The sequence below is a fragment of the Pongo pygmaeus genome, chromosome 4, assembly GCF_028885625.2.
Source record: "Pongo pygmaeus isolate AG05252 chromosome 4, NHGRI_mPonPyg2-v2.0_pri, whole genome shotgun sequence".
Lineage (NCBI taxonomy): Eukaryota > Metazoa > Chordata > Mammalia > Primates > Hominidae > Pongo > Pongo pygmaeus.
This window is the reverse complement of record NC_072377.2, coordinates 143,477,303-143,497,283: the sequence shown is the minus strand read 5'-3', so window position 1 is coordinate 143,497,283 and position 19,981 is coordinate 143,477,303. Positions and strand designations below refer to the sequence as shown.

At 50.0% G+C, this 19,981-nt stretch overlaps 1 protein-coding gene across 4 annotated transcripts in view; it reads left to right on the top strand.

The window, feature by feature from the left end:
• The window catches only part of SIL1 (SIL1 nucleotide exchange factor), a 234,978-nt gene extending 215,346 nt beyond the window's left edge, over positions 1-19,632 (top strand). For all 4 annotated transcript variants that reach the window (XM_054488874.2, XM_054488875.2, XM_063665528.1 and 1 more), the window contains 3 exons: positions 14,749-14,845; positions 15,298-15,462; positions 19,146-19,632. In XM_054488874.2, coding sequence (XP_054344849.1) covers positions 14,749-14,845; positions 15,298-15,462; positions 19,146-19,502 — 619 coding nt within the window. In that variant the 3' untranslated portion in view covers positions 19,503-19,632. The remainder of the gene's footprint in view (positions 1-14,748; positions 14,846-15,297; positions 15,463-19,145) is intronic.
• The last annotated feature ends 349 nt before the right edge of the window (positions 19,633-19,981 follow it).

Here is a 19,981-nt window from a genome sequence, read left to right as displayed (position 1 = left end):
TTTTATCTGTTTTTGGCATTTCTGTCACAAGAGGCACAGGAAGATGTACTAGTGCCCACCAGACAGCATTACCTGGCCATCAGGACAGGGCTCAGTCACTTTGGAAAGTCACCACCCTCCCCCACCCGCCCGCCAAGGGAAATGGCCTGAGGAAGCCTGGTGGGTGGTGTCTGCCTCCAGGAGTTGAGGATGGAGCAGTAACTGAGAGGCTGGGTCAGTGTGTGAAGCTTAAGACCAGGAGGAAGGGGCACCAGGAGAGCAAGGCGGCCGGGTGGTGCACTCCTCGGGAGCTACTGTGATCCCGGTCCTTTCACTGCCCAGCCCTGGGTGGTGGCCCTTGGAGGATTAGTTTGGGGGGAAGCTAAACTAAGTCTGCCATTTTAGTGGTTTTCTCTTCCTGCCTTGCCCCCACCTTCTGACTTGGGACATTTACAGCAGTAATGGGGGTTTGAGTAGAAGGCTAGTCTCGATTATGCTAGCAATATTGAACCTGTTGAAAATTACACGCCACGTACTGTTACATTTGGTGTCTCATTTAATCCCCGGTAGCCTCATGAAGTAACCCTCATTTGACAGGTGAGGAAGCTGGGTCCTTATCTGTGTAAGTAGGGTGACCACATAATTTATTGTCCAAAATGGGACACTTTTAAGAGTGAAAGGGGCACAGTTAATTACTGCACTGGGACAAGAGGCATAAACAGAACATATGGTCACTCTCTATATAAGGCTTTGTGTTAAGTTCTGTGGAAGATATAAAGGTGAATAAAGCACTTTCATGGTCCCGGAACCTGGACCTTGAGCTGAGAGGCAGGTTAATTGACCTGTCTTAAGGTTGTACAGAAAGAAGTCCAGGATTCAAGGTCAAATCTGTGTGGCTCCAGAGCCCTTGGTCTTTGCTAAGCTGCCGTGACACTTCCCTCTGGAGTGCTGTTATCCCCCTCCGTGGGTGCCTAGAGTTAGCCTGTTCCCAGGATCTCCTGCCCCTCAGCTCAAGGTCCAGGTTCCAGGACCATGAAAGTGCTTTATTCACCTTTATGTCTTCCATAGAACTTAACACAAAGCCTTATACAGAGAGTGACCATATGTTCTGTTTATGCCTCTTGTCCCAGTGCAGTCATTAATTGTGCCCCTTTCACTCTCAAAAGTGTCCCAGTTTGGACAATAAATTATGTGGTCACCCTACTTACACAGGGTCCTCCCAACCCAGGGACAATGGCATTTTAATAGAGGACCCTGAAAGACAGAATTGTCTTTAAGACTCAAAGAAGTAAATCCCAGATGGTGAAATTTTAAGCGTTTATATCCCAGTAGGCAAGAGAATGTAGACAAAGATTCTGCTCAGCACCCCACAAACCTACCACAAAGGACTATTTCTAACACCCGACTTGAGGGTTGTGGGGGTCACCAGGCCTGTGATGAGATTTGAAAGGGCAGGAGTCCCACTGTGGCTCATGGAAGTGTCTGACAAGCAAGGCCAGAAAAGGGGGGGGACAGCAAAAAGCTGTTGCTTCCCCACCTCCCCAGGCAAGAGGGGAGCCCCTGCCTAGCATTTGATTGTTCTCAAGCCCCCAGCCTCCCTGCAGGAAAGAGCTAATGGGGATTGGCCCTCTTCCCAGCGTCACCCTCAGTCACCCTCAGCCCCTGGTGGGCCCCTGGGCTCAGCTTCCCCACGCTTTCTTGTCGGGGCTTTGTTCCCTCAGGCCCTGCCCTTGTACCCTGGACATTGGTGCATACTCAGCCATGGCGTGTGCAAGTCACATTCCAGGCTGTGTCCTTGCCCCATTTGCAGGCAGCTGAAAACTGCTGTGCATATGTCAGTTCACACTTGAACTGGTTTAATGTTTTTTTCTTTTAAGTTGCAATCTAAAATTCAGCCAGACAGGCTTTAACGAGCACTAAATCGTCAAGCCTTTTGTTTCCCTTGCTATTCAAGCCACAGAGATTTTGTGTTTGATTCAGCAACAATTGCTGAATCTTAAACAAACCATTTACATTTTGACATTAACTGTTTTATGAGTGTAACTTTTTCTTTGGCATTAGAATGATTCCAGCAGAAGGCCTTTTAATGATCTATCAGAAATAGTTAAAAGAGTCTGTGGAAGGTGATTCTTAACATTTTCTTTTGGGGAAAAAAGTAGGTTTTCATTTGCCTTCAGTTGGGCAGTACATACAGAAGTTTAGCCTTCCTCCTCCTATTTTAATAACTTTTGATCTTGTCAAGGTCATTCCTCCAGCATGCCCTCCTGCTCAGCTCCTCCATTTTTCAGACAACCCTTGCACCCAGTGGCTTCTCTCAGAGTGGCTCTCTGCGCGTCTCTGTCGGCTGTTAATTTTGTCTGATAGAGACAGGAACTATGTTCGTTCTTTGCTCTAGCCCTGGTATTCTTAACTGAGGTCCCTGTGCACACTGGGCGTGATCAGTATTTGTCAACCAGCTGACTGGACAAAGAGCCTCAGACAAATAGCATGTTTGCAAACAAAGCCATCTATCATTCTGTCCCTTGAAGCTGTAAGTAATTGGAACTTTTCTCCAGTTCTTAAAGATTTCCACAGAATGGGAAGTTTCCACTTTCCTTTAGGTTCCCATTCCAGCGTCTGGTGAGTCAGGTCAAAGGGCCTTGAGCAAGGTCAGGCCTCCCAGTGTGGTTCCTGCGTCGGAGAAGCTCTGTATTTTTCTCAGCCTCCAATGAGACCTGGTGAACCCTGCGCCTGGCTGTGGAGTCAGCGGATCTGCCCAGTTTTCTTCTCTGTTACAATGTGAGCCAAGTGGCCAGGCCTAGGAAACCCATGCTAGGGAGGCCTGAGACTCCATGTGAAATGCAGCTGGCTGAGGAGGCCATGCTGATCCGCCCCCACAGAAAACCAGGAGCCTGGGTGCTGCACTTGCCTCTCAGAACTAGAACTAATTGTTCTTAAAGATCTTTCCAAATACCAATGATGCAAAATATTTGGATGGTTCACCATATTGTTCACCATATTTAAACTGTCAGAACCTTAAATATCTGAGCAAAACCTCAGCAAACAAAGGATATTTTGGGGACTTGTTATGTATGTTGCACAGCAGAGAGATTTGTAGTCTATACGACTTCCAAATCCTGTAAACGAAGTATTTCAGTGTTGTCATTTTCAGCTATAGACCGTCCTACGATCATTGCCTTTTCTTTTGCTATTAAGAGATGGCTCATTCATAAACATTCCTACAGTTGTGCGGCAAACGCAAAATAGGCCCTGCGTGATTCCACTGGCTCTGATTGAGGAGATGATTTTTCACACAGTGAGATTTATCACGTTTATCAAGTTTATGACAGAACACAAGGAGGGTGAGGGGATGTGGAGGTTGGAGGGAGAGCAGATCTGAGTGAGGAAGGAAGCTCTTTCCTGAGCCTCAAAGGGCGGGTTGACAAGGTGTGTTGCCTATAAGCTTGGAGCAGGGATTGTGTGGGCCGTTTCCTTGGATCCCCTCTTGACCTGCAGGGTCTGGCCTCCTCCGCTCTCCCCCAGCCACCAGACATGGGGATAGTTATACCACCAACTGGTATAGAAGACCTAAAATAACATCCTCTGCGTTCTCTAATAAAGTTGATAAATCTCAGTGTGTGAAAAATCTCCCATATGTTTTAGCTTAAATTTTCTTCTGCTTAACCTTGTTACTCCTGCCTTGCCTCCCTCAGACTGCCTGAGACAATTACTCAGGGACATTCTTTGAATAATTAGAGGCTGCAGATAATTCTCTTTAGCCCGCTTTCTTCCATGTTCCCTACCCTGTGGTCTCCCTTTAGCCAGTTCTAATTAGCTGCTTTGATCCTTCCTCCCAATCTCTCCCTCTGGCTTGTTAATTACATTTCTCCCCCATGAATTCCTTCTGTACTGGCTTTGTCTATCCAGTCAGAGGAGCTGAGAGTGAGAATCTAAGGCCACTCAGTGGGAGGTCTTCTTTGTCCCCCAACACAGATAGCTCCTCTCCCTTCTGAGAAGCCTGAAAACCCTGGCATTCTGTCTTAGCAGAAAAGTAAAAATAATAATTTTTGTTAAATGGTATATTATGATAAAACAGCTGTTATCCTAATGCTTGGCATTTGCCAGGAACTCTGTGTGTGTTTACGTATATAAAATCACATTTCATCCCCACAACAATCCCATGAGATAAATATTATTGTTATTAATCCCTGTTTTACAAATGCAGAAACTGAGGTACAGAGAGGCTTAGTAACTTACCTCAGTCACACAGCTGAAAACACTAGAATCTCGGACTTGCACCTAGGTCTGTCTGACTCCAGAGCAGCACTCAGTGTTTTGCTTCCTGGGTTTGGGCTTGTTGATGGAGAGGAAAAAAAAAAAAAAAAAGGAAAAAGTCCAGGTCATTGGCTTTTAGCCCACCAAAAAACTAACCAACCAACCAACTCTGAGGTAATTGTCAACTCTTTACCCTCCGTGTAGAAGAAGCTTTCTCAATTGAAATTATAAAACTGGCACAGAAGCAAACTGGCGTGGTGCAGGGGGTATCTGGGCAGTTGGAAATCTGCTTCTAGAAAAAAAAAGAAACCAATAAATTCATCACTTGCTTTAATTCTTAATTCTCTTTTCTGACAGTTTTCTCTCTCAGGAGGTTAAGGAAGCAATAAGGAGAAGGGCCTCACTGAAATTATATTCTGAGAAACAAGAAGGATCTGTCTGGTTAAAAAAAACAAAACTTTAGAGAACATCAGCAGAAAGTGACTGTGTTTGGAGAAGCTAAAAGGGGAAGGTAAAACTCTCTGCTTCTGAGTTTTAGGGAAAGTAAATTTCAGAGGGTCCAGGAAAAAGTAGATATGATGTCTGAACAGGAGCTTCAAAAGGAAAGATGACTCAGAGTCTGAAAAATGAAGTGTACTTAATAGAGTCACGAGTGATTACTGCAGGGAACAGGGAGCCACCTAAAGAGACCCACATGGCTTCAGGGGGCACAGTTCGAGCTGAGATTTTGTCTAGAGATGAAAAAGGGACCTGTAACCAAGAGCAAATAGAGAAGAAGGATGCAACCTCCGAGAACAGTGTCAGGAGCACCAGATGGGTGAGACCTGGGAAACACTAAGAACAACAAAGGCGCCTGTGCAGCTACTGTTGAGAGTGAGAGGGATGGCAAGGAAGGCTTTAGGCCACCTGGTTCAATCAGGTGATTTAGCAGATGCCATAGAGGGTATCTCTGTCCTTGTTGCTCATTCTGTTTGCCTCCGCCTTCTCTCTCAAGGAGAATGGCCTTCCTGCAGAAAGTAAAACAAACATAGAGTTAAGTGGAACTTGAGACCAGGAGTGTACAAAAAGTGTAAATGAACCACTGGCTTCTCCAAATTAGACAGGGTCTGAAAAATTAAATGCCAGACAGAAACTTAGGGACATCATCATCAAACTGTGTGCAGGAATCTTTATGGCATTATGGGGATTGGGAGAGGGGCAAGGAGACACAATGGGCAACTGTTCTGGTTTTCAAAATAACAGAGCAAGTTTTTGAGATGTGACTTAAGAGTATTTTTAAAGAAAAGAGACCATTTCTTAGAGTTAGTGTGGGTTCCATAAAACCAGGTCTTGCTGGACTAGTTTAATGCTTAAGTCCTCCCTCCCCCCTCCCTCCATATAGAAAAGTTTAACACATTCTACTTGATGAATTATTGAAAGTGGAGACACCCATGTAACCACCACCCAGATCCAGAAATGTAACATGATCAGTACCCCAGAAGACTCTCTCAAGTTCCCTCCCAACTCTAATTTTCTTTTTCATAAGATTTGCCAGGCTGGTAGATTAGGCTGGTATAATAGACACAGAGGAAGTCTGCATTTCAGGAAATCATTTGACAGAATCTCATAATAATCTAATAGATCAGATAGAGAAATGATGATAAAGACGTAGATTTGAGGCCGAGTGCCGTGGCTCACGCCTGTAATCCCAGCACTTGGGAGGTCGAGGCTGGCAGATCACTTGAGGCCAGGCGTTCGAGACCAGCCTGGCCAACATGGCAAAACCTTGTCTCTACTAAAAATACAGAAACAAAACAAAACCGGGCGTGGTGGTGAGCGTCACGGTGTGTGCCTGTAGTCCCAGCTACATGGTAGGCTGAGGCATGAGAATTAAGCTTGAGTTCTGGGAGGTGGAGGTTGCAGTGAGCTTAGATTGCGCCACTGCACTCCAGCCTGGGTGATAGAGTGAGGTGAGACTCTGAATAAAAAAAAAAGAAAAAAAAAGAAAAAGACGTAGATTTGTAGCAGCTTGAACAATCAGACTTAATCAATGTTTATTTAGAAATGGTTCAAATGGTTCAGTGTCAACAGAGCCTTCACTGTAGTGATGTGCCAAAGAGCTCGTGGCAGACTCTGTCCTGTCTAACCTGCATTCTGGTTCTCATGTGAAGATGTGGGAACAGATGGCACTGATCAGGAAGAGATAACCATGTGAGATACATGACAGTGAGGATCCAAAAGAATAGTGACAGGCTAGGAGGAAGGGTCTAGGTAGCCAAGTGGCATTTTAAATTTTATTGTTATTAAACTTCTAATTTATAAGTAATTCAGATTGCTTGTTTAAAACAAAAATTCACCACCCAGAAATAAATATATGGTGTCATATCACCCATACCATTTGTAATTTGCTTTTTGCCTCCTGACAATATTTATTCTTTAGTAAGAATAAAATCGAAGCCCTGTGCTCGCATTCAGAGCCATGTTGGGGACCCCCTGGCTCATCAGAAGATCATGTGAGCAGCCTTTAGGGATTTGACCTAGGCAGGCCACTGTAAGCTCTGTGAGGCTACTAACAAAAATCTAGAGATGGCCTGAGGCATTGGGGGCAGAGTGGCCCTGGGGCAGAGGCAGCCAGGCCCACTGGACTCTGGGTGAGGGGTTGTCCAGCCTGGATCCCTGTGGGTAGGTTTGGGCACCACCACTGTAGGGATTCGTCAGTAAGTGGAACAGGGTCCCATAGAGCATTGTCAGGAAAGTGGAGGGTTTCAGGAGTCACCCTGAGAATGACTGCAGAATCCTGTGAGGCCACGTTGTAAGAGGGGAGCTTTCTCTGGATGGTTGGCTGCTCCCAACTTTCAGAAGGGCTGACCTGTCAGGACAGGATCAGGCAACCCTTTCTTTCTTCAAGGGTAGACTTAGGACCAGAGGGTATAGGACCAGAGGGTATAAGCTTCATGATAGCAGATTTCAGCTCAGTATCAGAATATGTTTTTCTGGCAATTGGAGGAGTTTTAAACTAGCGTAAAGCTGCCTTGTTTGATGATGTAGTCTTCAAGTACTGGGCTGCCAGTTACCAGAGATGCTGTACTGGATAAAAGGTTGAGCATTGGCTCTAGTTATCCCAAATGCTGGTCCTCAGAACATAGGAATCACATGTGGCATTTATGAAAAATCAGGTCTTCGGAGCCACGTTCTCTGAGATTATGATTTAGTATATGCAGGGTAGGGCTTGGAATCTGTATTTTCAAAAAGGGCTCCAATTGTTCCTTGGAGAAATGGCTGATTCCATGGCTGGCACAGGAAAAGAGCAGTATCTTGTACAAGAACATCCTGTGCCAGAAGGTAAGAAAATATTAAGGGGTGATGGAAACATGTTAAAAAGACACAGAAGCCAGCATGAAAATGCCTGGTGATTAAGGATAATTTGAGCATTGAAGTAAATGGTAGAAATGGACTCTGTTCCATAGATTAAATAAGAATCTATTAATCCATATTGATACCAGTAAATGAATGAATGAAGAAATGGGAAAGAAGGAAAACCTCTTCTTTCAGGTAGAATGCCAGCAAATAAAGATAGAAGCAAGAAAAATAAAGATAGGAGTTTGAATATCATTTGACAAACATCATGGTACAGATTGAACATCCCTTATCTGAGATGCTTGAGACTAGAAATGTTTTGGATTTTCTTTCTTTTTCTTTTTTTTTTTTTTTTTTGGTTTTTGGAATATTTGCATTATGTACTTACCACTTGAGCATCCCTGATCCAAAAATCCAAAATCCAAAATATTCCAATGAACATTTCCTTTGAGCATCATGTTGATGCCCAAAAAGTTTCAGATTTTAGAGCATTTTGGATTTTAGATTTTTGGACTTAAGATGCTTAACCTGGGATAATTGAGCAAGAATTGTCAATAATTGCCAAAACTACTACATGAAAGTTTGTTGAGGAATAGGCTGTCTTCATATCTCAAAGTGTCTCCCCACAAAATACTAATTTCAGAGGAACAAATAGTATTTTTATAGTGGAGAAATCTGGCAGATACCACCATAACCAAGTATTCAAAGAAAACATCCAATTGTGAGACTTATGGACATCACTTGCCCTCCTGTGTGATACACTGAGAAAGATACAGCATTGTGTGTGTGTATTCCTGCCAAAGCCACGGCCTCAATCTAATCATGAGAACACATCGGACAAATCCAAACTGAGAAACACTCTACCGCTGGCCTGCACTTTTCATAAATGTCAGTGTCATGAAAGACAAGACTAAGGGAGAGTTCCAGATGAACGGAGACCAAGGAGAGAGGCTGCTGTGTACGTCGTGTGGGCATAAATCGGACGTGGGGCCAAATTATTTTTCTAAAAAGAATATTATTGAGAGGGCTCTGTGCAGTGGCTCATGCCATTAATCCCAACACTTTAGGAGGCCAGGGCGGGAGGATTGCTTGAAGCCAGGAGTTCAAGACCAACCTGGGCAATATCGTGAGAACCCTCATCTACAAAAAAAAAAAAAGTGTTTTTTAAAAGAGGAAAGGGTGAGGGGTAAGGACTATTATTGGGACAGTTGGCAAAATCTGAATAAATATCTGTAGATTACTGTGTCAGTTTACTGATTTTGATCACTGTACTTTGGTTATGTTCTTGGGACATACACACTGATATGTTTAGGGGTAAAGGGTCTTCATATCTTCAATTACTCTCAAATATTTTAAAAAAGAAAATCTGTGTAAATATTAATAGAGACAGAAAATTGTGGTAAATGTCCACAATTGGTGAATCTGGGTGGGAGTTTATTTACTATTCTTGCAGCTTTCCAGTAAGTCATTTTTTTGTGTAATTACTTTTCTATAATTTTTTTTTTCTTTAGAGAGACAGAATCTCACTCTGTCGCCCATAGCTCACTGCAGCCTCAGCCTCCTGGGCTCAAGTGAGCCTCCTACCTCAGCCTCCCGAGTAGCTGGGACCACAGGTACATACCACTATCCGGCTATTTTTTTTTTTTTTTTTTTTTACTTTTGCAGAGACAGGGATTTTACCACCTTGCCCAGGCTGGTTTCGAACTCCTGGACTCAAGCAGTCCTCCCGCCTTAGCCTGTCAAAGGGCGGGGATTACAGGCATGAGCCACCACACCTGGCCTATTTTCTGTAATTTCTTAAAGCACTAGTCTGAAATGGTTTCAGGAAATAAACTGCCCAGGTGATTGTGATGCAGGGCCGTGTCGGAGAGCTACCAGATGGCCCTCAGGAAGGTGATTTGCTGCCCCTCCCTCTGAGGTTCCCTTTATCTCCTCAGAGGTGGGCAGATGATTATGTCTGTGTGTGTGTATTGTGTGTGTGTCTGTTTGTCAAGAGGGTCTAGAGACCCTCTCATGAGTTGCTGTTACTGTGGTGAGGAGTGGGTGTCTCATACTTGCTTACGTGGGTGGCTTCCAGTTGGGGGCTGTACATGAAGGGGTCAGATGATAGCCCTGCCTTTCCCAGTGTCCAGATGGAACTCCTGAGGCCATACAGGTCCCAACACAAAGTGATATGCAGCTCATGTGTTGTGTTACTCCTGGAAGCTTGACTTTGCAGTGGAAGATTTGTACAGTGTTTTTTGTTTTTTTTTGTTGTTGTTGTTAAACCTATTCCATGTTTATTCAATTCGGTAATTGTATCTTTTTTTTTTTTTTTTTTTTTTTTTTTTTAAAGATAGAGTCTTGCTCTGTTGCCCAGGCTGGAGTGCAGTGGCGTGATCTCAGCTGACTGAAACCTCTACCTCCTGGGTTTAAGCGATTCTCCTGCCTCAGCCTCCCGAGTAGCTGAGATTACAGGTGCCTGCCACCACACCAGCTAACTCTTGTATTTTTAGTAGAGACGGGGTTTCACCATGTTGGCCAGGCTGGTCTTGGACTCCTGATTTCAAGTGATCTGCCCGCCTCAGCCTCCCAAAGTGCTGGGATTACAGGCGTGAGCCACTGCACCCGGCCAATTGTTTGTATCTTAACTGATTGATTACCTAACCCCACTCATCCCTGGATGGCAGGCAAATATAGATGTCTCTCGAACCCATGTATTTCAGGATTACACATCCTGCAAATTCTTGCTTTCCCAGATGATGGAGGCTACACATTAAGGCATAAGCAAGGTGGGACCACCAGAGGAAATCTTTCTTTCTGGGCAAGAAGGTGAGCTTGCACTTCGTCAGGTGAATGATTGAGCCTGGCCCCGTACACCCCTGAGATGTGCCCTCTGCCCTCAGTGCATGGCATCATCTCAGAGGCATTTCAGAAGAAAAATGGTAGTTTTTTTCTGTTGTAAGGGAATAAAAAGAGTATTTGTTGTACTTAGAAATGTCACAAGGACGCGTGAGTGAGCACATCCCTCTGCTGTGCCTCTGGTGTCCTGGTCTGGCCTGGCAGTCTCAATCACAGAAGCTCTCTTCAGTTACACCTTAGCGTTTCCTTGGCCCCCATCTAACTAGTCACCCTCATCCTTATTCCCATCCTAGAGCTCTGCCTTTTCCAGTTGTTCTCCTTTTCAGAAATTCAAACTTACTTTTCAGCCCCTGTTGTTCCGGTTGACCCTGGAGCAGGATTTCCGTGCACATACCCTGTTGGCCCTGCCACCTGTGCAGCGGCACAGGACCCCACACTCAAAAGGGCCCGTGCTTGGCTTCATGCTCTGTTCTCACTGTCTTTAAATTTCTGATAATTCTTGAACAAAAGGCCCCATGTTTTCATATTGCACTTGGGCCTGAAAATTATGTAGCCAGCCCTGAGCCCAAGGGTGAAGTCAGCCCCGGGGTGTGTATTGGGCAGCAATCTCCTGGGCCCCCTGGCCGAGCTGGGCTGCCTTCCCTGTGGTCAGCTCCTTCAGTCCCCTTCCACCCAGACACTTGCTCAGCTTCAGTTAGCTAAAATGACCTCTGACTCTTGGCTGATTGCCCGAATTGCTGTCACCCTGACCCAAACTCTTTGGTTTTTGCAAATGCAATCACTTCCATTTTTGCAACCCTCCCTACCCCCAGCCCATCTCCCTGCAAGATTTACAGAGTAGCAGCTGCTGTCGTCCCTCTGCACACAGACAGCTGACTCGCCTGCTGATTGTGAACATCCCAGTAATCCAAGTGCTAATGGTATTTATTTAGTCCAGCCGGCTTAGCCCTGAACAAGGTTTATTCTCATTTATCGCATCGGAGATGAGCTACGTCCTTAATATCCTTCTGTTGACTTTGAGCACACCAGCACCACTGATGTCACTTTGAGGCGTGCCAGGCCCCCGCCTGCTTAACTCACTCAGATCCCCAGCTGTCAGGACACCTACCTTCCAGCCAGCAGGACTGGCCCCTCCGGGGGAGGGCCGCAGCTCTGGTCCAGAGTCCATAGGCTGGAGGAGGATGGGGCTGGCATACATGATATGTGCTCGAGGCATCCAGGCCGAATAAAGCTGTGCTCTCAAGGATGTGGTCTGGCCTCTTTGTGTAATAAGCCTACCGTAATTATCTTTTGGCCACAGTGCATTGGCTAGCACTGTGGCATTTTGGCATTCATTAACTGTTCTGTCTTTAACATGGGTAGTCCTAGCTCTGCCTCACAGGTGAAAACTTGCCCAAGGCCATGAGCCATTGCTCATGAGATTCCCAGCAAGGGTCCTCCAGGCCCTGGTCCTTGTACATCCAGAGGCCTCACTCTGAGCTGTTTTGGTAGTTGCCTCCCCCAGCCCCAGGCTGTGAGCATTTAAAGCCCAGGGCGGAGCTGCCTGTGGAGAGAGGGTCTATTTCTAGGAGCAGATTCTACCCTTGGTGGGAGATTGCTCAGGAAACCTTCAGCTCTATTGGCCCTGCCTGGATGGACTGAGGAGCAGCTGGAAGCACAGGCCTCATCTTCCCCCTCTTCCTCTGGTGTGTTTCTTCAACCCTTTGCCTGGGCAGCCCTAAAAGGCCACTTCACAGGGTGGCCTTTTAGGGAACTCCTGAAGCTGTGGGAACCCTGGGGTAAGGCCTGGAGTTCCCAGGGTTCCATGGGTACCTCGTTTAAGCTGATCATGTGAAGAGGCCAGGCAGGGCATGGGCCCAGGGCTGCCAAGGCTGCGCACTGTCACAGCCCATGTTTGGCCCATGGTCCTGCCCTACCCACAGACTTGGCTGTGGGTGAAAACATGAATTTATTGCCTTATGAACCTGATTTCAGCAATTTACAAAAGGTCAGACTTTCTCTTTTCTCTCCGATTTACTTATCTGATGTTGGAGCTCTCTTCTCTCCTACTCTAAATGGGGTGGGAAGAGCCTGCTTGAGGGAGACAGAGTGGGTGGGACTGGGCTGCTGCTGGCTTGGCTGTGGGTGGTTCCCGGCCCACATCAGCCTACCTTCTGAAGAAGGGACTTCTCTTTGCCCTGGTCACAGTGCAGAAAGTGGAAGGGCTTTGGTTGCCCAGCCCTGGGTGATTAACTGGGGCTGCGATGATGGGGTGCTGTGATGAGCTTTGTGCTGTCTTTGGAGGGCCTTGTCTCTGCTGCTCTGAGGGCCCATGAGGGATGGGACTCCTTGGCAGTGCTCCCAAAGGCTGATGCGATGTCAGATCTCGCAGCCCCCTTGGGGAGGCAGCATTTGATGTTTGCGTGAATCTCTCAGCGTGGTTGTCTTCTCTTCCTGGACCCTCCTGTCATGGGTGAGCGTTCCTTAGGCACATGATGGCAGAGACAGCCCTAATTAGCTCATGCTTTGATGAAACAGCTGCCTGTCTCAAGTTGGGGGGGCAGGGGAGCAGCTCAGCTCCCAGGCCCCCCCCTGCACCAGCGCCAGCCCGCCTATCTGGAGAGGAGCTGTCAGCCTCCCTTCCCCAGGGACTCTGGCCCATCTCCAGGCTGCTCTGCAGACACAGGGGTGGAGTTGCTGTGGGACGGGCTGGCACCCACCCTGTACTTCCTTTCTGGCTGAGAGGCTACAGAGTGACACGTGGTACAAAGGAGCTTTTCTCTTTAGAAAGCTGGCTCAGCGTGCTTGGTCTGCTCTGGACCTTGAAGCTTGTTCCTGGTCGCAATAGAAGCGGGGAGCTATCTTCATTCCATTCGGCCAGCTTTGGGTGCACGCCTGCTGTGTGTCCGGCCCTCTCCTGTACAGTGGCACAGTGTGTCTTTTCTGGGTTTAGGACCAGGAGCCAGCTCCTTCTGATTTGTCTTTGTTTCCTTATACCCTGGCTCACTCTCAAGGACACCGTGAGGGCCCCCTGGCCAGGAGGGTTGGGAGTTAGGAGGAACAGGTGCTTTTTGGGTCGCCGGGAGCTTGTGGTCATGCCAAGGGCAGGCAGCCAGAGGCATGTGGTGGCTTTGTAGACTGCGGTGTCCTTTGTAGGCTAGTTGGATGGGTGTGACAGCCACCATCTGACTGCTGGCCTGGCCCCTTCACTTGCTGTTGGCCTCAGGCTTTTGCGTGCCTGTCCCCTCTTTTCTCTGGGGCCTCACATGTGGGCTGCTGAGAGGGGAGCCCTGACCTGCCCAAGGGCCTGACTATCCGGTCCCTGTGCTTGGCACTTGCTCCTTAATTGATCCCTAATGCAATCTTGAAAAACAAGGAGCCTGCAAAAGGGCATCCTGCTAGGGATCCCAGCCTTGTCCCCTGCATGGCACCCTGCCCTGATGGGGGTCCCCACCAGGCCCCTCATCCCTTCATCTGGGAGGTCTGGGCCTGAAATTTTTTAATCACATCACTATTTCTCTAGCCCAGAATGGGGAGAGGAGTTCCAGAGGCAGCTCAGGGTTTTGAGTACTTTAGTGCAGTATGTTTATCTGTTGATATGTTCATGGTTGTGTACACGTGTTGTTCGTTTGTTCGTTCGTTCATTCATTCATTCATTCCCTACTGTCCAGGGACCTGTGACGTGGCAGGCTCTGTGCTGAGTGCTGAGAACACAGGGCAGAGAAGCTGACAGTAGCTGCTGTTATAGAGTGGGAGCCCAGTGCGAGGCATTGGGTTGTCCTGTTTTAGGATCTGCCTAGGTATTCAGAGGCTCCTGTCTCTTGCACTTTCTTCCTGCCTTCTCCCACAAGCATTTTCTGTGTGCAGTCTGAGTGCCGACCCAGGAGAGGAGAGGGATGGGTCCCTGGCCTTGGGGCCCCAGACCCAGAGGGGAACAGACCCATTAGTAATTGCCCCAGTGTGTGATGTGCCTGGGGTCACGGAGGAAGGAACATCTGGCACTGGCTTGGGAAGCGCCAAGAAAGGCTTCCTATGGGAGGGCAGCGCACCTTCGGCATCGAAATATCTTTACAGTAGTAGAGGTGGTTCACCTTCCCAGCCCACTCCAGCCCCTTGGCTGCTGGGGAGTGGGGACTGGCATGGGAGCACTCAGCCCTGTCACCTGTGCTATGGGCCGCTGTTCCCACGTGGGTCTGTGCCAGATGGTCTTTGTTTCCCCAGCTGAGTTTGACTTGCCCTGCGTGGGAACCTCTCTTGTTCTTGTTTCTCTCTAGGGATGGCTGGCATGGGCTCAGTTCCCTGACCATCCGATCCCTGGGCTGGGCAGGGTAGTCATGCTGTCCTGTGCTTCTTCCCCAGCAACCCCAAGGTCCAGGTGGAGGCCATCGAAGGGGGAGCCCTGCAGAAGCTGCTGGTCATCCTGGCCACGGAGCAACCGCTCACTGCAAAGAAGAAGGTGTGTTTCCACGCCCTTCCTCCTGCTTGGCCCCCAGTACACCTGTGGGGCCTGAAAGGAAAGGGTTTCTGTCCAGGCTGTGCATGTTACCTTGGGGGCCTGAGCGTCATCTGCTGGGTGGCACAGGGGGAGAGGTTACACTCAACTAAAGCGGATGGCAGTATGCTGAGGTGACTAGAGGCCTGGGGGCAGCTCCTGTGGTGTGGCCTTGGGCCCTACTCCTGGTCTCCCACCCTTGGCCTCTGTTTACCTCCCATTTACTCACTTGGTAATGTTGAAGGTGTCTGAGTCCCTCCTGGCCTCACAGTCCTGGGTTCTGGGGTATAGCTGTAACTGAGGTGGGGCCGGGAGGAATGGGGACTAGTTTGGGGCACCTTTGCCTGCCTTCCCTGGGCCTCAGGGCAGGTCCAGCTCGCTTGGCCCTTCAGCTGCCCCTGGGTCTGTGCCCCCAGGTCCTGTTTGCACTGTGCTCCCTGCTGCGCCACTTCCCCTATGCCCAGCAGCAGTTCCTGAAGCTCGGGGGACTGCAGGTCCTGAGGAGCCTGGTGCAGGAGAAGGGCACAGAGGTGCTCGCCGTGCGCGTGGTCACACTGCTCTACGACCTGGTCACGGAGAAGGTGAGTACCCAGGCCCACCCAGTCTCCTCTTGTTTGCTTTGGATGGATGGACAGACAGATGGAAGAGACTGGGGACGTCACTTGTTTGCTTTGTGTGTGCTTCTGGATGGATGGACAGACAGATGGAAGAGATTGGGGACGTCAGGGAGGATGTCATGTGAGATGTGGTGGCTAAGCTGAAACCTGAGGGCTGATGAGGAGTGGGAGGTGGCCCTGCCAGCCATGGTCACGGCCAAGTGTGCAGGCAGAGGGCTTAGCATGAGGCAAGCCCTGGAGCAGCCGAGACCAGGCCCCCAGGGGACAAAAGGCTGAGGGGGTGGAACAGCCCAGAGCTCCTTCGAATGGCACTGACTCTTCGGATTCTAGAAACCTGGAGGTGCCTCCTCTGGGAGCTTTGGCTCTGGGCAGGGCCTCAGAGCGGCTGCCCTTGAGAGTCTCAGGGACCCAATTGCTTGCCACTTGGGAGGAGACTTGGTGCCCAGCCCTGTTTGCAAGCTTGAAGAAGCGTCTTAATTAAGGAGGAGAGAGGAAAACCAGCCAGGCCTGGATTCTTAATTCAGCTGCTGCAGAGAGCATTGGCAGGGCTTCCTCAGTTGCCTCTCTCGGGCCACATGCTCCCCAGAACAGCCGCATGCCGACTAGTGGAGCAGGGCTGGGCAGCCGCTGGAACTGCTGCCGAATGGTGGAGGCTGGGCCCCTCACCACTCTGCACACGCTTCCCCCAGGCCTTCTCTCCCAGGCAGTGTCGGGATGGCTGCGGCCGCCTCTGTCCATCACTGTCTCTACCCAACTCTCTGACTGTCTTTGCCTGTCTTATCTCTCGGTCTGTTTCTCTCTCTTCTCTTGTTCAAGCTGCAGAAATCCAGTTTCTTAGAACAGCAGGCAGCCATGTGGTGCTCAGATCCAATTGATAAGGCCTGGGCATAGTTCAGGTTCTGGGAGTGGGCCAGTGAGCCTGGAGAAGGACATGAAGGACATATCAGCTGGCTGGGCATTTCCCAGGGAAACTGGGCTCTGTTCTCTGGTGTCTTGGGTGTGTGTCCCTGCTGCCCCCAGCCCTGGCATCCTGGGCACTATGGCACTGACGCATTGCTAGCACACTACCACCAGGCAGGCTCACCAAGGCTGCTCCGAGGCTGCCGGCCCCAGGAGCCTGCCTCTGGAAGCTTTGGGGTGCTGACATGATTGGGGAGGGGAGGACTGGCATCTCTCTACAAACAGTACAGAAATGGCCCTCTTCTTTCAGGGAGGACAGCAGATGAGTTTCAGCCAGAGAGATTTAGGACACACTGTACTTGGGCTGAGGCAGTCAGGGCTTCTCTGTTCTTGTGATTTCTTTTTTCTTTTTTCTTTTTTCTTTTTTTTTTTTTTTGAGACAAGGTCTCTCTCTGTCACCCAGTGGCACGATCTTGGCTCACTGTAACCTCTGCCTCCCGGACTCAAGTGATCCTCCCACCTCAGCCCCCTGAGTAGCTGGAACTACAGGCCCATGCCACCATGCCTGGTTAGTTTTGTTCATTTTTTGTAGACAGGGTCTCACTATGTTGCTCAGGCTGGTCTTGAACTCCTGGGCTCAAGCAATCCTGCCTCAGCTTCCCAAAGTATTGGAATTACAGGCGTGAGTCACTAAGTCCAGCCTCTTGCAGCACTTAAGAAAGAATGAAGACCTAGCTAAACTAGGGGTGGGTCCAGAGCTGCCTGAAGGTGGAGGGACATGAGCTGTCCACCACGATGGAGGGGCGCTATGCAGCTCAGGGGGATCACTGCAGCACATTGTCATGACAGCCGGGGACTGTGGAATTCCCATGGGCAATGTGACACCCCCATCAGGGTGCTGGGTCCTCATATGTACCTTGGCCTGTGAGAGGACCTCTACTGAGAGACCATGCCCTGACATCTGGGCTTCTGCAGTGGTGAGATGCCTGCCTGGGGTTTGGATTCCATGGCCTTTGGTGCATCTGTGGAGCTGAAGGGCCGCAGGGGGACCCTGCCTGCCTGTGCTGCCTGCTGTGCTGGGTGCTGGGAAAATAGTCCGCAGTCCCTGCCGTCCCTGAGCTTTCAGGCAGATGTTTATCAGAGAATTCCCCTGAGCTTGTGTTGTAGTCTGTCTGCTGCTGCTTTAACAGAATACCCCGGACTGGATAATGTACAAAGAAAAGGCAGTTTTTGGCTCACGATTCGGGAGGCTGGGAATCCACGATTGGGTGGGTGCATCTGGCGGGGGCCTTTGTGCTGCATGGCAACGTTGTGGAAGGTGAGGGGGCAAGAGCACTTGCGGAAAAAAGCATGCTGGGCTGGGCTTGCTCTCTAGAATAACAGCCGCTCTCCCGTAACGAACCCGCTGCCCTCCTGACCTAGGCAGCTCCTCTCAATACTGCTGCCTTGGGAATTAAGCTTCCAACACTTGAACTTTTAGGGAACATATTCAAACCACAGCAGCATAGAAGCAGAGATGGCCAGTCAGGGGAGGCTCGTCAGTGGCGGTGAGGTATGCAGGGAGCTGTGGAGTGAATGGGGCCATGCGGGGGTGCACCTGGAAGTGGGAGCTGCGCCTCCAGAGGCCCCAGGGGAGAGTTAGAGTGACAAGAGTGGGTGTGAGTGGGTCCAGGCCGCGCACAGTGGGGGCAGAGCCTGCAGAGCCTCGCAGTCCCAGGGAAGGGATTAATTTTGTCTTTATCACCCGCAATGCCAGGTTGTGAGGGTTTGGGGACTGGAGGAGAAGGTGAGAGCAGGAGGCAGTGGACCGCAGGACACAGGGGATGAAGGTGGAGCTGACAGAATTGGGCTGTGTTTTGGTGGCGAAGCTGGCAGGACTGAGGGGTGGAGTAGGAAAGGACCAGGGGGTCCCTCTCAGCCTTTCCTGTCCCAGAATGCAGGATTGCACCCCTCCTCAGCTTCCTCTGCCAGCCCCAATCAGCCCCACGGCTTCCTGCTGCCGCGGGAAGCACAGGTGGTCCACTGTGGCCTTGTCTTCTCCTGGGCTTCCCTCTTGCCTTGTGCATCTTCCCTGTGCTTCATTCTCCCCTGGAGTTAGGGCAGGCATTCCTTCTTTCTCCACACAGGCACACTTCCTACAGCTGCACGGGAGATCTCCGCCCCCTCCCAACCCTCTACCTCTGACCTTCAGGTAACCTGCCTGCTTGTCAGGGTTCAGGTGTTGGCTTTCCCGCTGCTGGCAGCCCGGCAGGATTGGCTCCCACCATGTTCTGCTGATAGAGCTGGGCTTCTGCGCTTTACAGACAGGCTGAGTTTCTCCACTTAGGAGGTGATGACGATGAGTCTCAGGGAGGCTAAGTGCCAGCCATGGTCATTCAGCAAGTCAGTGGTGGAGCAGGAATTTGAAGCCAGCCTGTCTGCCTCCATGCTGCACTGTTAGATTACGTTTATGCTATTTGGAAATTAGTTAATTTTTATTCTCCTGCTAGACCCTAAGCTCCTTGAGGGCAAGACTGTGTCTCCATCGCAGTTTCTCCAGCATCTGGCACCACACAAGTGTTTCTGTTGGTGGATGAATGAATGGATAGACAGACAGACTTGGGGATGGAGGAAGAGGCGGGCCCTCAGGGGTCAGCCTCGTGCCTTCGTGTCTGAAGGGCAGAGCTAGCCAGGTGTGAGCTAACTGCTCCCTGTGTGTTCTCTCCCCACCCCCACCCTACCTGGCCCGCGGCTGTGGCGGATGGCAGATGTTCGCCGAGGAGGAGGCTGAGCTGACCCAGGAGACGTCCCCAGAGAAGCTGCAGCAGTATCGCCAGGTACACCTCCTGCCAGGCCTGTGGGAACAGGGCTGGTGCGAGATCACGGCCCACCTCCTGGCGCTGCCCGAGCATGATGCCCGTGAAAAGGTGCTGCAGACACTAGGCGTCCTCCTGACCACCTGCCGGGACCGCTACCGTCAGGACCCTCAGCTCAGCAGGATGCTGGCCAGCCTACAGGCTGAGTACCAGGCACTGGCCAGCCTGGAGCTGCAGGACGGTGAGGACGAGGGCTACTTCCGGGAGCTGCTGGGCTCTGTCAACAGCTTGCTGAAGGAGCTGAGATGAGGCCCCACACCAGGACTGGACTGGGATGCTGCTAGTGAGGCTGAGGGGTGCCAGCGTGGGTGGGCTTCTCAGGCAGGAGGACATCTTGGCAGTGCTGGCTTGGCCATTAAATGGAAACCTGAAGGCCGTCTTCTGTCTGCTATGTGTCTGTGTAGACTGTGGGCACAGCCCTGTGGCTGGGGGGTCAGGTGAGTGGTTGGGTGATGGGCCCTGGTGACGTGCAGGGCTCAGCCCAGGGCATCCAGGAACAGGCTCCAGGGCAGGAACCTGGGCCCAGGAGTTGCACGTCTCTGCTTCTTACCAAGCAGCAGCTCTGTGACCTTGGGAAGTCGCTTAATTGCTCTGAGCTTGTTTCCTCATCTGTCAGAAGGAGTGCCATTAAAGGAGAAAAATCACGTAGAAAGCTTCACACTAGTGCTGGCAACCCCCAGCTGTGAGGTAAGGCAGGGAATCATCTCACTGCCCCTCTGTCGGTGCCC